The sequence below is a fragment of the Tetrao urogallus genome (genome assembly GCF_951394365.1).
Source record: "Tetrao urogallus genome assembly, chromosome: 2".
Classification (NCBI taxonomy): Eukaryota; Metazoa; Chordata; class Aves; order Galliformes; family Phasianidae; genus Tetrao; species Tetrao urogallus.
Genome location: NC_136814.1, coordinates 21,438,988 through 21,461,626, shown reverse-complemented (window position 1 = coordinate 21,461,626; position 22,639 = coordinate 21,438,988). Strand labels below are relative to the sequence as shown.

Sequence of the window (22,639 nt, the reverse complement as noted above, 5' to 3'; positions counted from 1 at the left end):
CATTAGTAGAGTTGGAGCTGACGAAGGAACCAAGAAGGGAAAAAACGACCAAAGGAAATACAGGCAATGGTTTCTATTGAAGAAGCTGCAAATCCACCTTCTTTTGTGTTCAGTAAAGCTGCTATTTACATATGGCTTTTGATTTATGGATTCCATACACCATTTAAGCTCCACCTCACGAAAGCACTTAAACATACCTGACAGTATTTACATCCTACTGAAATTATGGAGACCGTAGCATCTGCAATTCTGTGACTTTAGATGCTAAAAAAGCTCACTTGTCAAACTGGTACCTAGAAGTACGTCTTAAGAAACATGCTGATGTGTGTGAAGCTCCTCTGCACCCAAATGACTACAAGTTAAGGCATCCCACATGTTTGCAATTCAAAAGCTGGGCTGTTCACAGCTGGAAATGGGCCTGGGCCCGTTTCACCATGCTGCACACACAATTTCCTATGCTTGTTGCTTATCACTTAACTTCACCTTCAACCACATAAGCGGTACTACGTTTTTACTTTTTGAAACACATGGTAACAGAGACAACAGATCCAAGTTTCACCCTCAGTTCAGCCTTGCATTTTGTCATGCAGGAAGACCGAAGTCTCCGATTCCTCTGCCCCATCCTCACCGGCTCCCTCTGTGCCAGGCTCCATCTCCTGCAGCCCACAAACCTCTCAGCGTTCTCCCCGAGCCAACGGAACACGGCACTTGCTAACTCCCTGACTATTCACGCGTCCTGGATAACTCGTGTTTCGCAGCCTTCACATCCAGACTGCGACATCCACGGCAGCGTAGATGCGCGGCAGCCAAGCTGACCCGGAGGCGTAATGCAGCGCACAGCCGCCGCGGTGCGAGAAGGGTGGGAGAACAAAGTTCGGAGCGCCGCGATAACAGCGCAGCACAGCGCAGCACAGCACAGCTCAGCACAGCACGCTGCATGCTGCCGGAATTCCGGGCGCGCCGCAGGCGGTGAAACAAACCTCCTCGCAGCAGTTTCCTCCGCGAGGAGCACATCCGCACGCGGCTGCCGAGGGCCTCCAGGAAAGGATGAAGCGCAGCTGACGCGCTCTCAAGAAGCTGGGAGGCAGCACGGGCTCCTCTCATCACCCCCGAGCAGCAGCAAGAAGCCCACGCTCAAAGAAACCAGGCACAGAGCCCCGGCCCGGCCGGAGCTCCCCGCGGCCAATGGCCCAGAGCAGCTGCCGCCCCCCGCGCGGATTGGTCGGAGCCGCCCCATGGCTCCCCGCCCCTTCCCCTTCCCTCCTATTTATGTCGCCTAGGGAAACCCCGCCCTCCCGGCGACCCGCTGTCGGTTGGAGGATTCTGCCGTCAATCACGCGCTCCTCGTCCCGGCTTCCCCACCCTCCGGCTTGGAGGGCGGGGCTTCCACGAATCTTTCTCTTCATTGGCCTCTCGGCGCCGTCAATCACCCCGCAGCAACGGCCGCTCTTCGCGCTCCCTCTCGCCCCGTCGGCGCTTTTCCTTCTTTCCCTTCGGCTTCGCTCCGTTTGCCCGGAGTCGCGGAGCCGCTCGCGGGCCGTGGTAGAGCGGCTGGAGGCAGCATGACGGCGGAGGCACGGGGGGCCCCCGGCAGCGGTTGAAGGCGGAGAAGGGGCGTGTGGAAGAGAACGGCCGGGGAGCGGGGGGGTGGGAACAGCCTCCCCGGGCGGCGCGGCGCGGGGCAGTCCGGCCGATGACAGCGGGCTCGGCACGGCGAGCCGGACTGAGGGGGCCGAGGAGCGAGCGAGGCAGGCAGCAGCGGGCCGAGCCGGGCGGGCGGCGGATCCGGCCCTGAGGAGGAGAGTGGCCGCCCGCCCGCTCGCTCGCCGGAAAGTTTGGCGAGCGCCCGCCCCGCCGGGCGAAGTTGCCGTCGGGTTTGTTTGTTTGTTTTTCCTTTTCCTCCCCCCTTCCACTCCCCCCGGCCCCCCCGCCTCCCCTGGAGCCGGCTCGGCGCGGAGAGGAAATTGCGAGGGAAGCAGGAACTCGGGAGCCAGGCGCAGCCCGGATCCAGGAGGCTCGGGAGTACGGAGCGCGTCCCCTCGGGCGGCCGCCCCGGTGCTGGGCTGTGCGCGGCGGCGGCGAGCTTTTTGAATTTCTTTTTTTTTTTTTTTCCTTTATTTTTTATTTTTTTTTTTCCTTCCTTCCGAGCCCCTTTTTTTTTGCCCGCCCGCTTCTCCCTTCGCTTTAATATATGCTTCTGGAGAGCGACGTCCCCCCGCGCCGCCTCACCGCCCAGCCATGTCGGCGGCCATCTCTGCCGCGGAGAAAGTGGATGGCTTCACACGGAAATCGGTGCGCAAGGCTCAGAGGCAGAAGCGCTCGCAGGGCTCCTCGCAGTTCCGCAGCCAGAGCAGCCAGGTGGAGCTCTCGCCGCTGCCCCAGCTCAAAGGTACCGCCGTCCCCCCGCGGCCCCGCTCCCGTACAGGTGCCCCCGGGCCGTTTCCCCATGCCTTCCCCCGGGTCCTCCTCCTCGCTCACGGGCTCGCTTTGGCGGTCCGTGCTCGAGCTCCGCTAAACGAGCGTCCTGCGGGACTGCCGTCGCCCGCTGTCCTGAGGGTTGCCCCCGCTACCTCGCTCCACTCCTCCGGGTCACCTAGGAGCGAGCGTTGGCTGGGCAGGTGCTCCCGGAGAGGTCTTGTTGCACAAAATGCTGAGTTTAGGAGCGAGGGGATTGAACGCTATAGCCCGGGAGCGAGCGGTGGCTCCTCCCACGGGGGGTTTGCCAAAGGAACTCTGTGCTTGTGACATAACGCCCTGAGTTAGCGGAGAGTTTGCTTTTGGCCGTCTCTTTGCCGTCTCTTTTGGACGCGGTGCGGCTGACCCGCTGCCTGCCTCGGTGGAACTGCGGCGGCTCATCTCCGGGCTGTGCGCAGTGAATGAGTATTTTAGACTTTGGCGTTAAAATCGGTAGCGAAGAGCTTATCCTTTGTTGTGAAACTGAAATCAGAATGTGCACAGTTCGCAACAGCAAAAATGAAACGGAAGTTAATGGCAGCCTTCCACACCTTTGAATGCCTCATGAAAGTTCTGTGTATTTCTCTTCAAAGTTAGAAAAATAGTGATTAGGCAGAGAATATAAACTCATTCAAGTCTTTGATGAGGACCTGGAAAATGAGAGTGAGGTTACCTTGCCCTTAGCTTTACCCAACAAATCAAATCTCCTGGTTTCTGAAGCCATATGGTATGATAGGGGAAAAAAGAAAGTAATGATTTGCAGCAAGTGTCTGAAAGCTGAGTGCTGTATGGCTAACTTAAATTTAGCCTTAGCTGATAACTAATTCTTTTTCTGTTTCATTTCTATGGATTTTACAGTCATGGCTGTAAGATCTCAAGACGTTTTCTTGCTTCTCCTAAATGGTGGCTACTCATGAATCGTGAATCTGGCCATTAGCAGAAATATTATTAAGTACAAATAGGCTTGGGCAGGAAGGTAGCACCGGAATTATTTTTTATCTTTGTTGCAGTGGCTGTGCACATTATTGCTTTAACAGGGGAGCTGTTCTTCGTGGTGCTTATTTGTTTGTGAAGTTCTTTCCTATCTCGGTGCTCTAGCCTGATCTCTATGGGACTTATAACCAAAATAATTTCTTTGAAATCATGATTGAGTTTCTGCTATTATGACTAAGTCTGTTGTTAATAACAAAGAAAGACAAATTCACGTGCTGTTCAGACAGCCAATTTCCCTCAAAGATCGTTTTAATAAAGCCACTCCAGGGAGTGTGAAAGCACTCGATAATTATCGCACATAGGTGGCAGACTTTGGAAAGTTTGGATCCTGATGCTGTAAACAGCTGAGCGTTCATACTTCAGGCAGGGAGCACTTCCAGCTTCAATCAGCAAAATACCCACATTTACATTTTTGCTGGACTTCAACATAAAAAACCTAAACTTTGTATGATTAAGTCTTCAAGTTTTGTGAGTGCAGTTTTACAGCTTTTTGCTTACTGTGTGGAGAAAGTTTGCACGGCATCAGCGGCTTGAATGTTTAGAAATTCGAGCCCATAAACTATCACAGGAATGTGTTCAGTTAAGCAGAGTTCTATAGTTGTTTGAATTGCCTTAAATCCTTAAAGGAAAATCACAGCTGTCTTTATGGTTTACATTCAGAGTCTTGCCCTCCAAATCTGCTTCAGAAAACAAAGGGTAAATATTGTCTTAGGAGTTACAGTATCCCACTTAGCCCTGTATCAGAAAGTTAGGCAGCACTCTGCTGCATGCTTTGTCCTGGGACTGTAATGCTTGCATATAATGGGAATTTAGATTTGGAGTGGATGTGGTAGCTAAGGATGCAGGGTGCTTTCTCCTCTTTGCTTCTGACTCCCTTTCTCCCTTCCCCTCTCGAACCTCCATTGGCCTCAAACCACCGGAACTGACAGAAGAAAAGTGTCTGTTCTCCATAAACGTACAGTTTTGTGAAACTTCTTGTTGTAATCACATATGTCTCAGAAAGGTGGAAGATCTGCTTTATTCTTTAAAGCCAGCTTGAGATTCAGTAATAGTTGTGATGCTGTAATGTCATCTACCAGCCGAGTAGCCAGTGTTCCCAAGGAGGGGCCAAAAAAGGAAAGTACAGTCATTATCCTAGCACCCAAGAGTGCTCAGCACACGCTTAAGTAATTAGATTGAGACTTTTTGCTTTTCCAGATATCTTCAAGTAAATGTTAAATGTAGGGTGTTTGAAGCCTGTATTGGAAGAAAAGTAGCACTTTGTAGATGAAAAAGTAGTTTGGTACTGAACTACTGTGAAGTACTCTGACTCGTAGTGACTGTCCTGTCTGATAATTGTCAAGACAGTGAAAAGAACTCTAAAACTCCCAGGTAGCTTTGTCATACTGGGCTAAAATACCTGCATATTTCTTTTCACTAGGAGGAAGGATGTTCCAGAAGCAAATAAAAATTAACCGTTCACTTTACCACACATCTTCTTGGGTGGATTATTTCCCTACTTTCATCTAGGGGCTGTTTCTTGTTTACCACTGATATGGACAGACCAGATGGTGTGACACCCTTTTGTAGGGGTCTAAATAGTACTGTTGGGAAGCCTGTAGAAAGATGTTCCAATTTACATAATTCTGGAGTTCATCGTACTGCTTCTGTGTATTACCAGAATTCCTTAATCTGGCTGCTTGTGATGGCACTGCTAGGAGAGGTGCTATCTATCTGAGACTGGCAGAGGTCCCGTATGGTGGGGACTTGTAACTTCAGGGAGCTTGTGGGGGTGAGGGGAAGGCAGCAGCTTCCTATTGGTCATTAGCATTCCGGTTATTCACGTGATATTATGTATCGTTGTTGGATAAAAGCTCGACAAAACCTAGCTGATGTCAGAACACCTAAAATGAGTGAGGAATGTGTTGTTCAGTTAAGCTTCCTCTGTTTTTGTTACTCAGGAGGGCTGCACTTTAGTGTAATGCTTCAGCTGAATAAGTAAGACTGAAGATTCAGAATTTTAAAAAAAGAAGAATTAGACCTGTGACATATTGAAATTGCTCCTTTTCATTTTTTACTTGCTAGGTTACTTACTAGAAATCCTTTGCAAACCTGCAGCCAGAATAACGTGCTTGTTAGCAGCGGGATTTTGTCACTTAGTGGGCAATCCCAAGAGTGCTGGGCTTCAAGAAATCCGGTGGAGGAAGTGTTGTTTTACCATTGCGAGGAGTGGAAGTGTTGTCTCGTTAGTGACTTGTTTTGGAAGGCTGTGAGGGCACGTGCACTTAGTTTGCTGTTGGAGAAAAGAAAATAGCCTGACCTTGGGACTCGGTCTGATTAATTGCAATGTAACTACACATATTCTATGATCTTTGAGGTATGTAGAAATACAGGTGGAAAATGGGAACTGGAAGTAATGAAAGAAGAAGGTCTTACTAAAAACATACAGCTTGTTGCTTTTGTTCAGCACAATTAATATGGTCTGTCAGGCTTTAAAGCAAGCATACCTTTTTCCTGCTACCAAAAATGTCGAGTACAGCTGGGACAATTAAATGTCTCCTCCTGTCTTTCTCAGTACTGAAGAACCATTTGGGAAAGTGAATGTCTCTGCAGGCTTATTTCCTATATCATGCGTAAAGAACAAAACTGTTAAAAGAAATTCTTGGTATTCACTTCCAAATTAAACCATCTCCCCACAGAGAAAACTCTGGCCCTTGCAGCAGAACAGCTGGAATCTGGTCCAAAAATCTGTCAGCTGTAGGCCTGGGCTGGTTTTAAGAATCTCTGTGGGACTGCATGTTATGGTGGTGAAGTAGCCTGGGATAAGACCTTTGTAAAAAGTCCTTCCAGTAGGTAGTTTTAGCCTCCAAATATGGGGCTCAGAGTAGGTGCTAACAGTAGTATTTTCCTTATTTAAACCATCTAGCAAGAGCTTGGATTTGACTGAAAACCTGGTGCTGTGTTCAAGTTAAGCTTTTGTGGAAACATTATAGGAAGGCCTATTAAGTAAGCTTGCTTATGAGTACAATTTTCATCTTATTAGATCCAGCAGGGGCAGTTTGGACCTTAAACTTCTGATGATCTGAGTCATCCTGTGCGTATTTCAGAGTGACAAAAATAAGTGGAGTTAAAAACAGCTGAAAGGAATTTGATTCATATTAATGTTAAGTTGCCTTTGTTCCCAAAAGGAAAATACCTTTTAGAAAGTTTAGAACGGTTTGCTTTTACTACAGCCCTAACAAATATTTGTAAGTGAAAGGCAGATGCGTGTCCCTCGAGCTTGCACTGTTTTGTGGTGGTGTTTTTTAAATCCCTGATAATTCAATGTTAGTTCCTCCTCTACAGTGCCTCATCTTTACCTTTTGTGTTCCACACCGCTTGCAGCTATGATCTTCTCAGCTACATTTTTCCCTAAGAAGTAATTTCAGATAAAGATGTTTGGTTTGATGATTTTCAAATAAATCTTAGATACAGGCTCCACAGAGGACACACAGTGAGGCAGTTAGAACTTCTGTTCAGTGAAGTTTCAGTCTTGAAAAATAGACAACCTGTAGCAGCTAGAGGAGATTGAAGGTGGATTTTTGTTTTTGTTTTTTTTAATAGTCTAATGTAGTTCCACTGAAAATGCACTGTTTAATTTTTTTTCCTATATTAAGGAACTGTTTCTAGTTTATGGAGTGGAACATTCAGTCTGTAATTCTGAACAAATTGACCTTTTTTATCCTCAGACTTGAATTTTTGGTCTTAGAATATACTTCCATCGTGAGCAACTCCTAAATATAGAGCCTATTGACAGTCTTCACATGAACTTTTCTATTTAAATCTTTCTCATCTTCTGCGTGCCAGCTTAGTATCACGTTTCTTTTTCCATATTCGTGGCTTTCTAGTTTAGTCAGATATTAGTTTTGCAGGTGCTGCATTTAATGGTAGTTGCTGTAGGAGATACAAATAGAATTACTGCTCTGGCTGTCCGATCAAAAGGAGACTACATCGATCAGCAACTCTTTCTAATATCTGTCTATCTTCCTTAGAATTGTTTGGTGTTTTTGAAGAGGCGCTGTACCAACTGCTCTGGACAGATTAATATTCTTTCTGTGTAAAAGGGTTAAGTGTTGTGTTGTTATGAGACAAGATATTTCCCTTGGGAAGAGTATAAAATTCAACTTGTGCCATTGCAGTGCCTACTCCCGTTTTAATTTAGCAGGCAAAAATTACATCTATAGTCTCCTAGCAGTGTGTGAACTTTGAAGGTTGGAACCACAGGCTATCCAGACAAATAAATGGTAAATAACTTCTCTTCTATAAGACTGTTTGAACAAAATGCTCTTCCAAAAACTGCGCTGACAGCTTCTTTTAATGTTTGAATCATTGGTTTTTGCCACAGTGTCACTGAACCAGGTTCTGTTCAGTTTTGCTGAGCTGGTGGTCACTCTCAGTGGTATACTTTTGACTTAAAGGCCGAGCTCTTCTTAGCTAAGTTGCCAGCAATTTTCCTTCACGAGACCTTATTCTCAGCTGCTTGCAGTGTTGCTGAACTCTTTGAACTGAAGTTTTCCATGCCAAGTATGGACAGTTTGATTTGGAACTGTTCCTCAAGCTGATTTTCTTAGTTTCAGCAAAAACAATTCAAACTGTTTCTAAGGCTAGAGTAAAAATACATTATATGTTGCCAAGAGAAAACCAACCAAACAAAACAAAACCAACCAAACAAAAAAACTCAATGGTCTTGAGCTATAAACCTGCAAGTGTATTGCAGGTGGTGGTATGGAATCGGAAGCAGCAGGCTGGCTGGAGATGCCAAGTGAGAAGAGAGGGCAGAAGGGTCTACAGCTGAAGCTCCCTGTCTGGCAGGTGCAGCGAGTCTGGAATTTAGTGTCTTAGCACTCCTGTTCTGCCAGAGGCTGGCTGTGAAGCTTCCTGCAAATGCCATCTCCATTGCTAGTTTCTTCATAGTCTTGCACTGTAACCAAGGAGTTTTGAAAACCGCCTGTGACTCTGAAGAATCCGTCTTGAAGTTTCACTAGCATAGGGTTTTGCCTTGATAAATCAGGAACTGATTGCAGATGAGTTGGTTCATCAAGTGAGACTCTTGCATAACTAGGAAAACGTTAAGTATGTTTAAATTTACCTTTTCAAATTACTGATTAAAAGAAACTGATGTATAGGGGGCCATAGCATACTTAAAGTATTGACAAGCTGTGGGTAAAGGGGTGGAAATAGCTCAAGACATTTTCTTAGAAGAAATGAGAAAGGAGGGGTGAGCAAATTTGGAGAAGGATTGTGTAGCGTGGGCCAGGAAAGCTGATCTGAAGAAAAGCAGTAATAAGAAGTCAGAGCATTTTGTCTGACTGTGAAGGGGATCCAGCTTTATGTCTGCTGATGCTGTAGCTGGGAGTTAGCAGGGTGCATCGTTGCGTAAGCAAGTCAAACTTTGGAAGAAAAAACAATTAAAAGGAAAGCTTCTATTTTGTTTCGTTTTGGAATGGTGGGATAAGGTCTTTGAAAACTCTGCGATGTTTCTAATAAGTTCCGTGCTTACTTAAAATACGGGGTAGATGTAACATTTACACAGTAAGACTGAATTCCTGTTGAGCAGCATAAATTTTGGTCCGTCTGCATGTAACAGGAAGAAGTGAGGAGAGCTGCTCTTAGGTTTTGAATTGCGTATGTGAAGTGAAATTGTACTTTCAGCATTGGTGGCTTCTGTAGGCAAACAAACACTTGTTAGTCTTCTGAGATGCAAGATTAAGATGTAAATGTCAGAGCCCCCTAGAGAGGCATAGGCCGGTCCCACAATGCAGTCAGGAAAGAGAAGGTTTAAAGATTTGTATTTCTGAGGATTTTCCCTTAGGAGGAAGCAGGAGCAAAATAAATTCAGTACTCATAATGATTTAAGTAGAGTTTAAAAGCAGCAAAGAGATTTTGCCAAATGGAAGTAGATTGATGTGTAAAATAAATCCTTTATTATTGAACACTCAGCGTTTACAATTTTTGGTAGAAAGAACCAATACTTATCTACCAATATCAATAAAATGGGTGAAAAAGAAGTATTCTGATCTTTTATGTATGCAGCTGAATGCTTAGCTTAAATGAAGTGGGTGCAAGTATTTGAATGATTGTCTGCTCAAGATGATCATCTATTCCTTTTGAGGTCAGTGGGAGTTAAGTCACTAATAACAGCAAAACCAGGATTTCACCTTTGTTTCCAGTATAGTTTAATTTCATTTCTTCCTACTTTAACACTTATATCATTATTAAGTTTATCTTATTTGTTTGAGAAATTAAGAAACACAAGTTTAGCCAATTCTTCAAGTGTGTATTTATGCAAGGAATTACTCCAATACCCGTAACTTCCACCCTGGTTTACAGAGACAATCAAAGAAAGAAGAGTTTTTTTCCTTGGTATCCCTATTACATTACTCCCCTATACATCCTCTTCACATGCCGAAAATAGTGTAAATGCTAAATTAACTGTAAAATGAGATTCTGTAGTTCTGTGCAGTAATGTGTAACAGTTACCCTTTTGGTTTGCAAAGAAAAACAGTTTTGTGTTGCACTCAGTGCTAGTTTTACCATGTGATAATAAGAGCGTTTCTTCAGTTTTTGGAAATTTGATTGGTAAAGTTGACATAACCTGGTTGAGTAACTTCAGCATTTTATTCAAAAATTAATTTGTGCGGTCAGACAGACAAATGGCTGAGGAAGAAGTTAAGAAAATAGACATTTAAGTATACGTTTAAATTAACAAAAGGGGGCCTTCTTCAAATAGTAAATGTACTTTCTATCCTTTTAGCCTTAGAAGGTGCAAATTAATTCACTTGGAGCTTCTGGTCAAGCAAAGCTTTGTTTTTGTGAATTTGAGGGTGTTGTTAATGCTGTACTGTATAGCGGTTATTGAGCTAAAATTTATGCTTAGTTGGTGTGGCACACCATTTTGTCACCTGCTTTCCAGATGGCTCTATACTGTGGTTCCTGGACATATGGAGTAGTACAGCTGTTCAAAGAGGGGGGAGCAGTGAGCAGGGCATTCCCATCACTTTAATTCTAAGCAGGGGAGATGTGAAACAGTTCCTGGTCTTCACCACCCTCAGGGTTATTTTGCATCTTCAAAATGACATATGGAAATCCTACATTGTATCAAACACACAGATTTAAATAGACAACATTTCATTAAAAGCAACTCTGTTTGGGAGAAAGTATAATTATGAAAGTCTGTTGTGAAGTTGACAACAGCTTTCTGTACTTCGGTGCAGTATGTATTAAAGGAACCAGCAGAACCACATGATCGTTCCATTCTCATCTTTTGGATGTGGCTGTCTTAGAGACTTGGTTTGTATTTGTTTTCCTTTTCTGTAGGGCATGAATGCCCAACCTTTTGGCCTGTGAGGGTCGTACTCAGGGAAGAGGAATTGCCTTAGGCCTCCTATATGTAGGTCACCCCAAAATTAGTGCCTCATATTTATTTTCATGGAGACTACACCAGATACAACTACACAGTAACTGTTTGACCATGCAAATCCTCAGCTACAAAAAAACTCTAATTCAACATAGTCACCACCGTTAACTATGCATTTTTGCCAGCGATGAACAAAAGCCTGCATGCCGTGCTTGTAACACTTTGCAGCAGCAGAACTGACCCACTGTTGGCACTGCTGAGATGCGCCACCCGTCTCCTCATGGTGCTCAATCCACTGTTTACTCTCCGTAAATGTTCAGAAAGGATCAATAACTGTCAATGAGCGCTGCTTTTTCTGCATGGAGAAATTCAATGACACACCTTTGCTTGATACACGCTTTCATGACAGATGCCGTCGTGTCAGAGTGCCCCTCTGCTGCTGTCACACAGCAGCAGCATGTCCTGGAATACTGTTGGGAAGGTTCAACCTCTACAGCTGTACCACCATCATCTATCTGCCTCTGACATCATGGGCCAACATAATAGATAGGAGGCATTACTTTTGTCATGTATATAAATTAATGTATGTAATTAATCAAACTTCCTTTAGTTTTTAATATTTCTATTAAAGCAGATAAAAAAGAGAGCAATAAAATCATAAGACTGGTGCGCCATGCTGTCCTGTGTTTGTGACAGTAGTGCACCAGGCTGGTCTGATGGCAGTGGCTGCAAATCTCAGTGAGCTCTCAAGGTGCCAGTCACAGATTTTTGGGGAAAATTTATTCTTCCTGCACTTCATTCTTGCCAATAATTGTTCACAAATGTGCATACTGCCAAGTAGCAGTGATGTGAATAAGATGGGATTGTGAAGTGAGAGATATTTTTCCTCTGGTAAGAGAGGTCTTAGAGAATTCTGGTAAAGAGATATGGTCAAATCTGAGTTAAATATCTGCAACTATACATTCCATTTGAAAATCCTCAGGTAGTGTATCTGTGTTGACTGAAAATGGAATCACAGATGTACACTGACTTTTATGGGAGCCTTGAAACCTATTCTCATAATTCTTTCATTGAAATAGAAAGCATGGCTACCTATTTTTCTCTGTTCATAGGACAGTTTTTAGCCAGTATACGAAAACACGTACAGTTATTTACCACAACTTGAGTTAGTTCACCATGCCCTCCTTGTGCCCTGGGTTCAGGCCAGCATTGCCCCTTGCATACCGATGCGTGGTTGTTGCTGAGGGATGCGTGTTACATTTCTATGTCTGTTGCAGGAAAGCAGTTCACATTATCAAGCCTGTCCCATCTTCCTGCCTTCCAAATAAAAATTTCCCATTCTAAAAGTCATTTATTTACTCTTATTCCCCAGTTTAATGGTCTGGCTGTGCACATTAATCCCACGATGAGGGTTATCACCCTTACATTTATCACTGTCTTCCTTAAAGAAGTAGGCTTCCTATTCTAAATTATTTTAAGACTAATACTGCATCATAATCATGAACTGTTCCACCTTCACCAAGCCAGTGAAACCATTATAAGGCCCATCCTGGCACGTGATCAGTCTGGTTTTTAAATGAGCACAGCGAATGTAGTAGCAGTGTATGCCAAAAACAAGTGAACACACTGGGGAATGTGGTAGTTGTCTTACCAGTGCAAGAAAGCTTGCTTCAAATTCAAGAAGAGTAACATAACTGGTCTGTGAAAATGCATACGTCAGCTGCACAAAGTGAAATGCCTTTGCCTTTTATAATAAATTCATAGTATCGCTCCAATTGAAGCTTGCATTTAATTAACCACATGCAAATTCATCATCTTCTTGGTAATTTCTGTTGTATGCAACATTGGTTCAACTGTGTCCTGTCATCAGCTGTATGTATGTGCATGTATGTATATCAGTGTGTACATGCATGTATGTTATTTAGCTTTTGCTGGGTTTTGGTTTTGTGGGGTTATTCGTTGCATGCAACTGACTTTCAGTTAAGCTCTGAATGAGTGGTGCTCTTGAGGAAATGTTTGTAAGGTTCATGTTGTACATTTTGTCAAAGATGATTTTAGTGTGATAGAATGATCCATTTTCCCATTCCAGTGGTTGATATGGTATTTGGTTTGGTAGATTTTATTTTATTTTATTTAAACATATGTATATCTATATCTTTATATATATATATTGTTTAAGGAGTTGGTATGGTTTTAATCCTCCTTTTTGAGAACATTATGGAAGAGATGAGATGAATTGTGGCAGGTCTGGTCACTAGAGTCTTGCTATCCTTAACTTTTTGGGGACCATGTGAGTAATTTATTACTTTCTGCATCTGTTTGCATATTGTCTTCTGTAATTAAGTGGCGGGAAATAGGGCTATTAAATAGGGAAACACTTCATCTGGGTACTTTCTTATTGTCTGAAGTGTTTTGGTTGAGTCAAATTCTCATTAAAGTCAAGGGATTTATCGTGGTAAGAGGTCTTAGCCATATGAGATTATAAGAATGCTTGGAAGATGATAGAAACAATTTAGATCGGGGACACTTTTAGTTCACCATCACTCCAAGGAGTCATGTCAGAGAAAATTTGTGACAGATGTCGTTGGATCAGCGTAGGCTTTTCAGATTTTCTGGACTGATTTGTTAAGGTCAACTGTTGGCCACATGGAGTGGCAGATGAGACTTACTGCAAAGCAGTGCTGCTATGGGGCAGAAGATGGCTTTCGAGTAGTGCTTTTAGTAAACAACTTCAACGTTTTTTTACAGACTAGAATTCCTAGCTAACTTCTAAAGCCAGAATAAAGTGTATGATAAAAGTCAGTGTAGGCTGTTGCTCCTGTTTAGTGTGAGATTTTTTTAAATCACTTTTTGCCATAGGACGTATCGAGGAGTTAATCTTAAATACACAATTTCTCATAAGCAAAACTTGTGATTTCTTAACTAGTTGAAAGAAATTAAGGTTAAATTTTAGTTTATTTTTAAGCATTTTAATTGCTTTTTTTGCACAAGTCTTTGGAGAATGAGGTGCATTCATAAAAATTGGATAAAATACATGTTCTGGGGATGGTTGAGCAAATAGGAGGGTGCTGTTGTATTTAAAGTAATGTTCACGTGTATCTGTTTGCAAGTCCTGCCTGATGATCATGTGCAGAATAGTTTATCTGTAAGTGGTAGAAGCTGCAGTTCAGCACATTGCCTTGGTTGCTCCTTTGCAGTCCTTTGGATTTCTGAAATGGAGAGGTGAAGTGTTTTTATGAACATACACGTCCCAGACAGGATCAATCAGTGTGCATCCCGTACCTTTAGTCCTGTGCCAGATCTTTATTTTGGCTGTCTTCTGTATGTGCTACGGACTTCCTAGTATCATATGTTTGAGAATGGTGTTCTGCTTCGTTATCTTCCAAACTACCTCCTCAGGAAGAAAGCTTGTTAACTCTGAAGATACATAATGTTGTTTTATCTGACTCCCTTATCTGACTTGCAAATCTGAGCTCTGTTTAGTGAAAACACCCAGAGCAACTCCTTCTAGGATTCCAGCAAGACCTGTAGACTACTGTAGGGCTATGGCTAATTGGAAAATGTATGCTGCCAAACTGCATTAAAAACAAACAAACAAACACACACAGAAACAACAAAAAAAACCCCTATTCTGTTAGGAAATTGCACTTATCCCTTAGATGGCAACATATTTCTAGATGGGGAAAAAAAATACGGATGACAGGATTCCTTGGATACCCAACGTGGTGCATAATTCCGGTAGCCCTAGCTGGGCTGCTGAGCTACCAAAAGCTGGAATTGTGGGAACATCTTTTACAGATGTAAGGACATAGTGAAAGAATATTTTGGACTAGCAGTATAGTGAAGTAGGCTGTGAGATTTTGTACAGGGGCTGCATCTTTCATTAGAATGGAGTTTAAAGTTTGTTTTCTGAGGGAGAGGAGAAAGGGAAGTAAAATATAGTTAAGATTTTTCAGTTATCTCATACCCGTGAAGTTGGAGGATATGGTTACAAATGAGACGGTGTAGTAACAGCTCGATGCAGCTGAAGGAGGAGTTTCTGCTCCCATCTCTAACTTCGTGCCAGACCTGGTGATCGTCAGACCCCTCCAGAAGCCATTTAACTTCTCTAATATGGCTATGTTATTGAGTTAAAGCAGCTCACAGAAGGGTCTGACAAATTCCAGAGCCAGTGTTGAGGGTAGATGTGACTGGGAGCAAAGGAGGGAAGGGATGAGTACATGACAAGGGAGTAGCGGGGAGAGAGACCTGTCCTTGTCATTGTCAGCCAGCTGTGTCGCTGCCTGTCAAGCTGCAGGCACAAGGTTCTGAGAGCTGGGAAGTGTATTCTGTCCTCTCTTGTAACATCAGTTGCATCAAAACTCTGTTAACGATGTCTTACCATGCCTGCAACATAAACACTGGCACTCCAGCCTTTCAGGTGCTTCAGGAGATTGCAACAATAGCAAGAACTTCACAGGACAAAAATAAATGTTAAAGTGATGTTAGGCAGAACTCCCTATGCTTGATTTAGATGGGTTAGACCAGAGTTTACCAGAACAGCCTCTTTCTGCTCTGGAAAGAGCAGACTGTACAGCAATGTTGTTATTCTAATGAGGTGAGGAAATAAAAAAAAACACAACCAAGCATGATGTTCCCTAGTGCGTGTGCTTCTCCTGCTGTGTCATGTCATTAAGGCTTCATTCTTTGTTTGCAGATCCCTCCGCTATTGAGTACAGCTGCACATAGTGAGTTAATTTCGCACTGCCTGGGAAAGTAAGTTTTTGGAATTTCCAATTTGTGTAGCTGGGAAGGGAGCTTTTGTGGGTTTGGATCCTGCTTTCTGCTGAAGCAAGGATTGTGTTAAGTTCCCTGGCTTTGCACAGGAGGTCTTGGATAAACAATTACATTTAGAAAGGAGAAGTATCTTTCTTTTCCTTCTAGGAGGAGTGCCTGTAAACATAGGAAATAAACATACTGTGGGAAGATGTCACTGTAGTTTGCTGGCTAGTGATACAGTGATGGTTGTCTCTCCTGTTAAGTGCTGGTGATGTAGGTCAGGGATTGTCAAGTTTCCTATCTATATTTTGTTGGGTCCTCCTTAAATATAAATAACTATATTACCTTTTAACTTAGTACTCCATGCTCAGATTTAGATTGCTAGCATCGCAAGTATGAAAGCATTTGGTTTTGAGGTATTGTCTGTAATCATTAGACTTCTGTAAATAGTAGAGAGGCTGAGAATTTCAGTGCTATGGAGTGTGAGGATCCAGTGAACTATTTTCATCAGTTACAAGTGCACGTTAACATCTGTTGTGCAAGTGATCACAGGCAGTGACTGTCCTTAAAAAGTCACAGTTAAAGGGAATCATAATTTACAGTGGCTTTTTTTGGTATTGGGTAGAAGGTTTTGTCTTCAGGATTTTCTGCCATCATATCTGATTAACAATTGACTTTCTGCAGCTGCCTAAAATTTCATTACTGCCTTCCCAAGGACCCCAGATCTACTGACAGCCTTTCAAAGGTTATAAGAATGGATTTAAAGAATTTCCTGACTCGCACTTCTGCCATGCAGCCTTTAGAAAACAAAGCTGAGGCAATTGGATTTGGATCACCTGGATCAGATGCTGTGTAGGCCATTTTCAGTTTTTTATTATTAATGTGTCATGACACACCTCCAAACAGGATTAAATGTCTTAGCTCCGTTTTTCTGCTTTAGACTCCCTTGTGTTTTGCTTTCTTCCTTCTCTCCTTCCTGCCCTTCTTTTAAATAATTTTCCAGCAACATACAGCAATTTTGGAATGCGCTGGTAATAGAATTCAGGGTTTGTTTATTTTGTCACTTCAAAGTACAGCCTGCCAACAAGGTTATTTTCTTGAAGCATCCACTGCCTACTTTGAACCTGTGTTGTAGTGTGTGGCCCTCACGCTATTTAGGGTAAGCAGCTGTCTTTAACTTCAGATGGATGGTATAAATCTTCACAGAATTTAAATTGAAGCTAGTTTAAAAATCATCCTGCCGGTTGTTAAAGTACTAAAACTACAAGCTCTGGTGGTGTTGCAATTATGGTGGCACAGGTTTTCATTCACAGAACTGGAATACACTATTGCAACATGACTTTGTTGTGGTAGAGCAGTGCCTAGCTTCTGTTGTGCTGACGTAGTTAAAGGAGTTCAAGACAAGGCTGTAGGGTCAGAGGCTATCTGACAGAGGAGCTTTCCCACATCCCCAGAGGCTTACCAGGGCACCTCTCCTGACATTCCTGGGATACATGTGCTGTGTGTCAAGCAGGTCCTGCACTGGTGGAGGCAGGTAGTACTGATCCAGCAGAGCTGCCTGTCCTCTTACCTTGTTTATTATGGTGGTTGCACATCATTTTTATCTCTTGCAGATGTCGTGGTTATATGATTTCCCTGTGTTGTTGTGGAAAATAGATGTGTAGAAGAAAATACTTCCTTCAGTCTGGTTCTGAGTGGTACAAGGAACAAAAATGATTGATGAACTGGTTTTTCATCTGGAGAAATGTCTAACTAAGGTAGATTGGATTGCTAAGGGAATGGACTGATGTGTGGTCAGTCTAATGTCTAAATAAAAGTGGCTAATATAGAGATTTCTTTAATATTCTAGAGAAATTAACAACTGATTTAATTATTTCTTCTGGAAATAATTCCTGTTACTTGATTTCAGCATTAGATCTTGAATTTGTTTTGACCACTATTGCAAATGTTCAGGTGACATCTGCTGGTTTTTGAAACTCCAAATTTTGGTTAATGAAGCTTCATTTTATTGACCATCAACGGAACACAACACGTGCTGCCTCTCGCTGCTGGGCTTTTGTAGTGTGGAGTGCAGCTTGGTTTGTAGTGAGGCAGAAAGGAGATGCGAGTCCTGTCTCAGGCTGGCTGTGTGCTTGGGGTTACTATCAGAAATAAACGCCTCCTGTGTTGTTGGTTCCTTTAGCTCAGCTTTTTGGATTGTCTCCTCAGCATGTCACTGTTATTGCTTTGTTGCTATGATACAGCACTTACTCATGCAATCTGCTGCAGAATATTAGAAGCTCTGAGCTGAAATGTTATGTAACTTACAAATGTTTTTACAGCTGATGCTCATTATTTTGCACAGAGGAACGATTCACGTCTTTGCTATGGTGTGATTTCTTGATATCTGAGAGCAACGAGCATCTTCTGCAATTTTTTCTTCAGAAGAAGTGGTTCAAATATCAGAATTGCCATACAATAGTATGGATTGTTCTTTACGAGGGAATAATAACCACCAGCTTTCTTACAAGATCTCTGAAGCTGTTGTGCTCAGTTAATAGGACCGCCACTGTCAGATGGCAAAGGGGAAGATGGTACAGTGTTCTGATGTTGGAACTTTTGGGACGCAGCATGCACTTGGGATTTTGCATTTAGTCCATTTTAGCAGCAACTTCTTTGTTTGCATGGAAATGAAAGGATTTTATCAGACTATTAGTGAATGTTAAAACCATTGCTGACTGTTGGAAGGTGTTTTGCTGAGAAACTTGAGGAGCTGGCATCATCAGAATGCGTTTGAGTCACTAAACTTACAAATTTAAAGCTTGCTAAGTTAGAGTAATCCTAAAACGATAAAGAGAAGCATGAGATCTTTCTGTGTTTTGTTCAACCTTTATAATGAGCTTAAGATTTTCAGCAGTGTTACAAGGCTGTTGTCTTTTCCTCGTCTTCTTAATATCCTTCTGATGAAGTGGCAGTGCTAAAACAGATACTACAGGGGATGAATGAAACTAAGGGATTAGGTTGTCTGCCTGTAGATAGGTCTTGGAAGCTGTACAGGGGAAAAGCATTCCTTACTCCCAGATAAAATAGGGAATAGATAGGGAAACAAGTGAGATCCCAAGTGACTGATAGATGAGGTGGTACTGTGTTGCTGGAGTGGCTGAGAAGAATCCTGACAACTCAAGCAACTAAAAAAAACACAGACAAAGGGCGCCTGGGTTCTCAGCATTGGCCTGGGCACTGTGACAATGATCTGATTTCTCAGTTAAAACCATGGTTGCCTTCGAACAGTTGTGAGGGTGTATTCTGTTTGTGAAGTATACATTACTCAGTGATCTAGCTGACGTGCAGCTAGCGTGAAATACTAATAGAGGAATTTTGCTTATCAGCTATCAGAGAAACCGCACTATCAAATGGAAATGCCAAGTTGTAGACAAACACATTGCTCTAATAGGCCAAAAAAGCTGTAAAACCTTACATGACTAAGACTGTAATAAATTACTTAGACCAAAATCTTAAATTTTGGGGTTAATCCTTTTGAAATATTGGAGTTGATTCTCAAGGGAAACATTCATCACATGATATCAAAAGTATGTGAGGTATGTTGCATCAGGGTTTAAAAAAAAGAAAGAAGACAAAGTTCCTTCAAAGCTGATTTTACAGCTTTTAAGCGGGTTATATAATAAAGGATTAGGGAACAGAATGAGATAAATCGGATGAATGAGAGGTTAGTATGATGCACTGCTTGTGTGTGTGACTTTTGGTGAAGGAGAGCTGCTGCTTACTGAAGGCTGTGTGTTTCTAATAAAGTTAATTCACTTGTTTTCTATATATATATTTTCTGCCCTGCTTTCATTTGGGATTCCATGAAATACAAGTTTTGAACAATGAGCCATTGTAACATCCTTAAACAGATACTCTCAGTGTCTTTCTCTTTTCACAGTATTACTTAGCTTATTAACTTGCTAGTTGTCCAACATACCATTCCTGGGTTAAAGATCTGACAGATTATGCAAATTTTTGTCGACTGAATTTGCTTTAACAGACTTTGGTGTTTGTTGTTTTTTTTGTTTTCTATAGATGCCACCTCCAATGAACAGCAAGATCTTTTCTGTCAGAAGTTGCAGCAGTGTTGCGTGCTCTTTGACTTCATGGACTCCGTTTCAGACCTGAAAGGCAAAGAAATTAAGAGAGCAACACTGAATGAACTGGTTGAATATGTTTCAACGAATCGTGGAGTGATTGTTGAATCAGCTTATGCTGACATAGTGAAAATGGTAAGTAGAATCTGGAACTGAATGCTCTAAACTGAATAAAGTATCCTCAGTGAATCAGTTTACAGTTGTGATGGCATCTAACTCAGAATTGCTGTTGGTTTTTTCTGCTTATAAAACACAGCATCATTTGTTAATGGTAGCTTGGCTTACAGGAATATTTAGAAAGGCTTGTAAAAAGTAACAACAAAAAAAAAAAACCAGCAACACAACTTGAATGTTTTATTTATTAGCTTAAGTACGTGCTTCTAGGTAATTAAAATGAAGGAATTGACGTACTGCAGGTGTTTGCATTTTGTATATGCTTTGAAGTCATTCTCATTCAGAAAATGGAAATATTTCAGTGCTACCTGTCCTTGTTTATTTAAGAATGTCAGTGAAACGATAGCATGAAGTCTTCTGGTAAGGATTCTTGTGGGTGCTAGTGTCAACAGAACGGTTTATCAATGTGACAAACTGTCTGCATGTAGTAAATACACAGTGTGGCTGTTTGTTAGTACTGTTTGGGCCTCAGAGAGCTGTGCTGGATTAGCCTAAGTGGTCTGCTTGAGTTGTAAACCACAGAATGACTCGTACTGTGCAGTTTCTGCAAATGGCTCGTTGAATAAGCAACAAAATATGTGGCCGTTATCTGCTGACACTGCAAGATTTTTTGTACACATTTTAAAATGCTACCACATATATCTGTACTATGTGTGCAGGGAACACAACTGAAGGACTTGAAAAATGTTTCAGAATATTACCCAAATTAATTTGTGTAGAGATTTGAACTCAAAAAAAAGAAATGTGTTGAATCCCTCTTGCACTTAGGCTAACAGTTGTCTAAACTTTGGTTAAGCTTACATATGCCCAGTGCTGACCTCAGAAGTAACTGTTGAGTTGATAAGCAGAGCAGTTTCAAGCACATGGCCTGCAACTTTTATAATTTTCTATATGCTGAAGTCTGTTGTTTTTTTCCCCTCAATGTTTTTTTCTTTCTTTCTGTGAGAAGCTCACGTGAAAGGTCTTTACTGTAAGTAAACATAGGAATTATACCAGTGTAATCAAGGGCTAAGATCGTTGAAACAGGTTATCGAAACTCTGCTAATTGTTTTGGCTGTTTCACAGGATACTTGTTAAGCTTTACAAAAATCTAGGACACTTTGTGTGTGTGTGTAGCATTCGTTTTTTAGAGGTACTGTGTTTCCATACTAAATGGTTTTCACCCAAGGTCATAGGGCACAGAGAATGTCCACCTATATCTTGGCTTTTTTTTTTCTTTCCCCACTGCTGGAGGCACCAAGCCTGAACCTTTTTCTATCTGTGTGTCCTCTGCAGCCTCTTGTTAGAAGAAAGAGTACACTAACTGGCCTGTCATACTTGCTGAAGGGTGAAGAGACTTTCTTTTATATTAGAGTTGTTTCCCTTTCTTGGAGATACTGTGTTAGGCTGTTCTTTTGAGGTTATTGTTGTTGTGCAAACGATTGGGCTCTGTGGATGCTGATTTTTCCTTCCAACAAATTTCCATCTCCTTTTTTTTTTCTTAAAATAACAGCAAATGAAGAAGGCCTTAAATGCTCAGTGAGAGTTTTTTCAGAGCTTGAGACAAAAGATCTCTCCAAGCCTGAACAGCATTTCTAGTCTCCCTGGCAACTGGCAGTAGAAAAGGTCTTTGCTATGAATTAGGACTAAGTACCAGCTTTCTGAAAGAGCCCTGGGTGGGTCAGTCCCTGTCCCTACAAACAACATGTGTGTTGGGTTTGAGGCCTTTCTTTGTAGCTTCCATGAGATTTTGAAAAAAATATGTATCTTTATTTTTACTTGTCAAGCTTTTGTTTTCCATGTTAATACATTAAAAGAAAAGCCATTTGAGTTCTTTGCAGAGTTTGAAGGATAGTGTCTTCGAGGCAAAAAGTAGAAATCACCCTTGGTGAAATTCCACGACCACGTGACTTGTAGTAAAGGATGAACAGACCCCAGAAATTCCCTTAGAGAAGCTGGAGTGGTGTCAGTGGCAGAAACAGAGCTCATTTCTTTCCAAGGCCCCTTGTCTCCCTAGGCCTGGGATCACTTTCTTCCAGTTTGCACAGATTTCATTGGAATTGCCTGTGTTTTGGTGAAGCAAAGTCAGCAATCCCTTACAGATATCCAGAGCTGAGATCTGTGCAGGCGAGGAGGTCTCCTAGGAGGTTTCCTTCTCTCTGCATGAACTCTGGTACTGTGGCAGCTGCTGAGCCAGCGCCCCGCAGTTGTGCCCAGTGTAACTGAGGCTACTCTGCTCTGAGGTACGGAGCACTGGTTGAAATGATAGTGCTATCTTTTCAGGCTGCCAAGGATGGAACAAGGTCTGAAAGATGTCTTTCTGTTTCGGCAGATGTGCAGGACATATACTGTCAAATATTATTTGGTGTCCCAGGCAGCCTGACTTTCACGTCATTCTGTTGCCAAAGTCTTCGGTTTAAGAACTGAGGAAGAATTTTGCATGCAAATAGTTTTGAAGGGGCAGCACAGCTCCCTGCTAGATTGTCTAAAACTAGCAGCTTCTCAGTTTGGAAATTTCTTGGTAGTACTCTGAAGATAAACAGCAAATTAGAGTTCGGCATAACGAATCTTTCTAAAAGCTTAAAATCAGTAGGAGCTTTGAAAGCTCTAAAACACGGTGAGTTTGGGAGAACAGCGGGAATGTCCCTCCAGTCCCCATTTCTGCTTCATCCTCGTTTCTCTACCAACTTCCCCTCATTCTGCACCAGCACATGGTAATGCAATGTAAATTGATTATGGATCCTAGCAGCGGGGTATTCAGAATTTCAAACGGTATCACATATCT

At 42.4% G+C, this 22,639-nt stretch overlaps 1 protein-coding gene across 1 annotated transcript in view; it reads left to right on the top strand.

Moving 5' to 3' along the window:
- Positions 1–2,238: 2,238 nt before the first annotated feature.
- PPP2R5A (protein phosphatase 2 regulatory subunit B'alpha) overlaps positions 2,239–22,639 on the top strand; it is a gene marked incomplete at both ends in the record, with an annotated part of 38,469 nt that continues 18,068 nt past the window's right edge. The window contains 2 exons of the mRNA XM_079550441.1: positions 2,239–2,389; positions 19,640–19,836. Coding sequence (XP_079406567.1) covers positions 2,239–2,389; positions 19,640–19,836 — 348 coding nt within the window. The remainder of the gene's footprint in view (positions 2,390–19,639; positions 19,837–22,639) is intronic.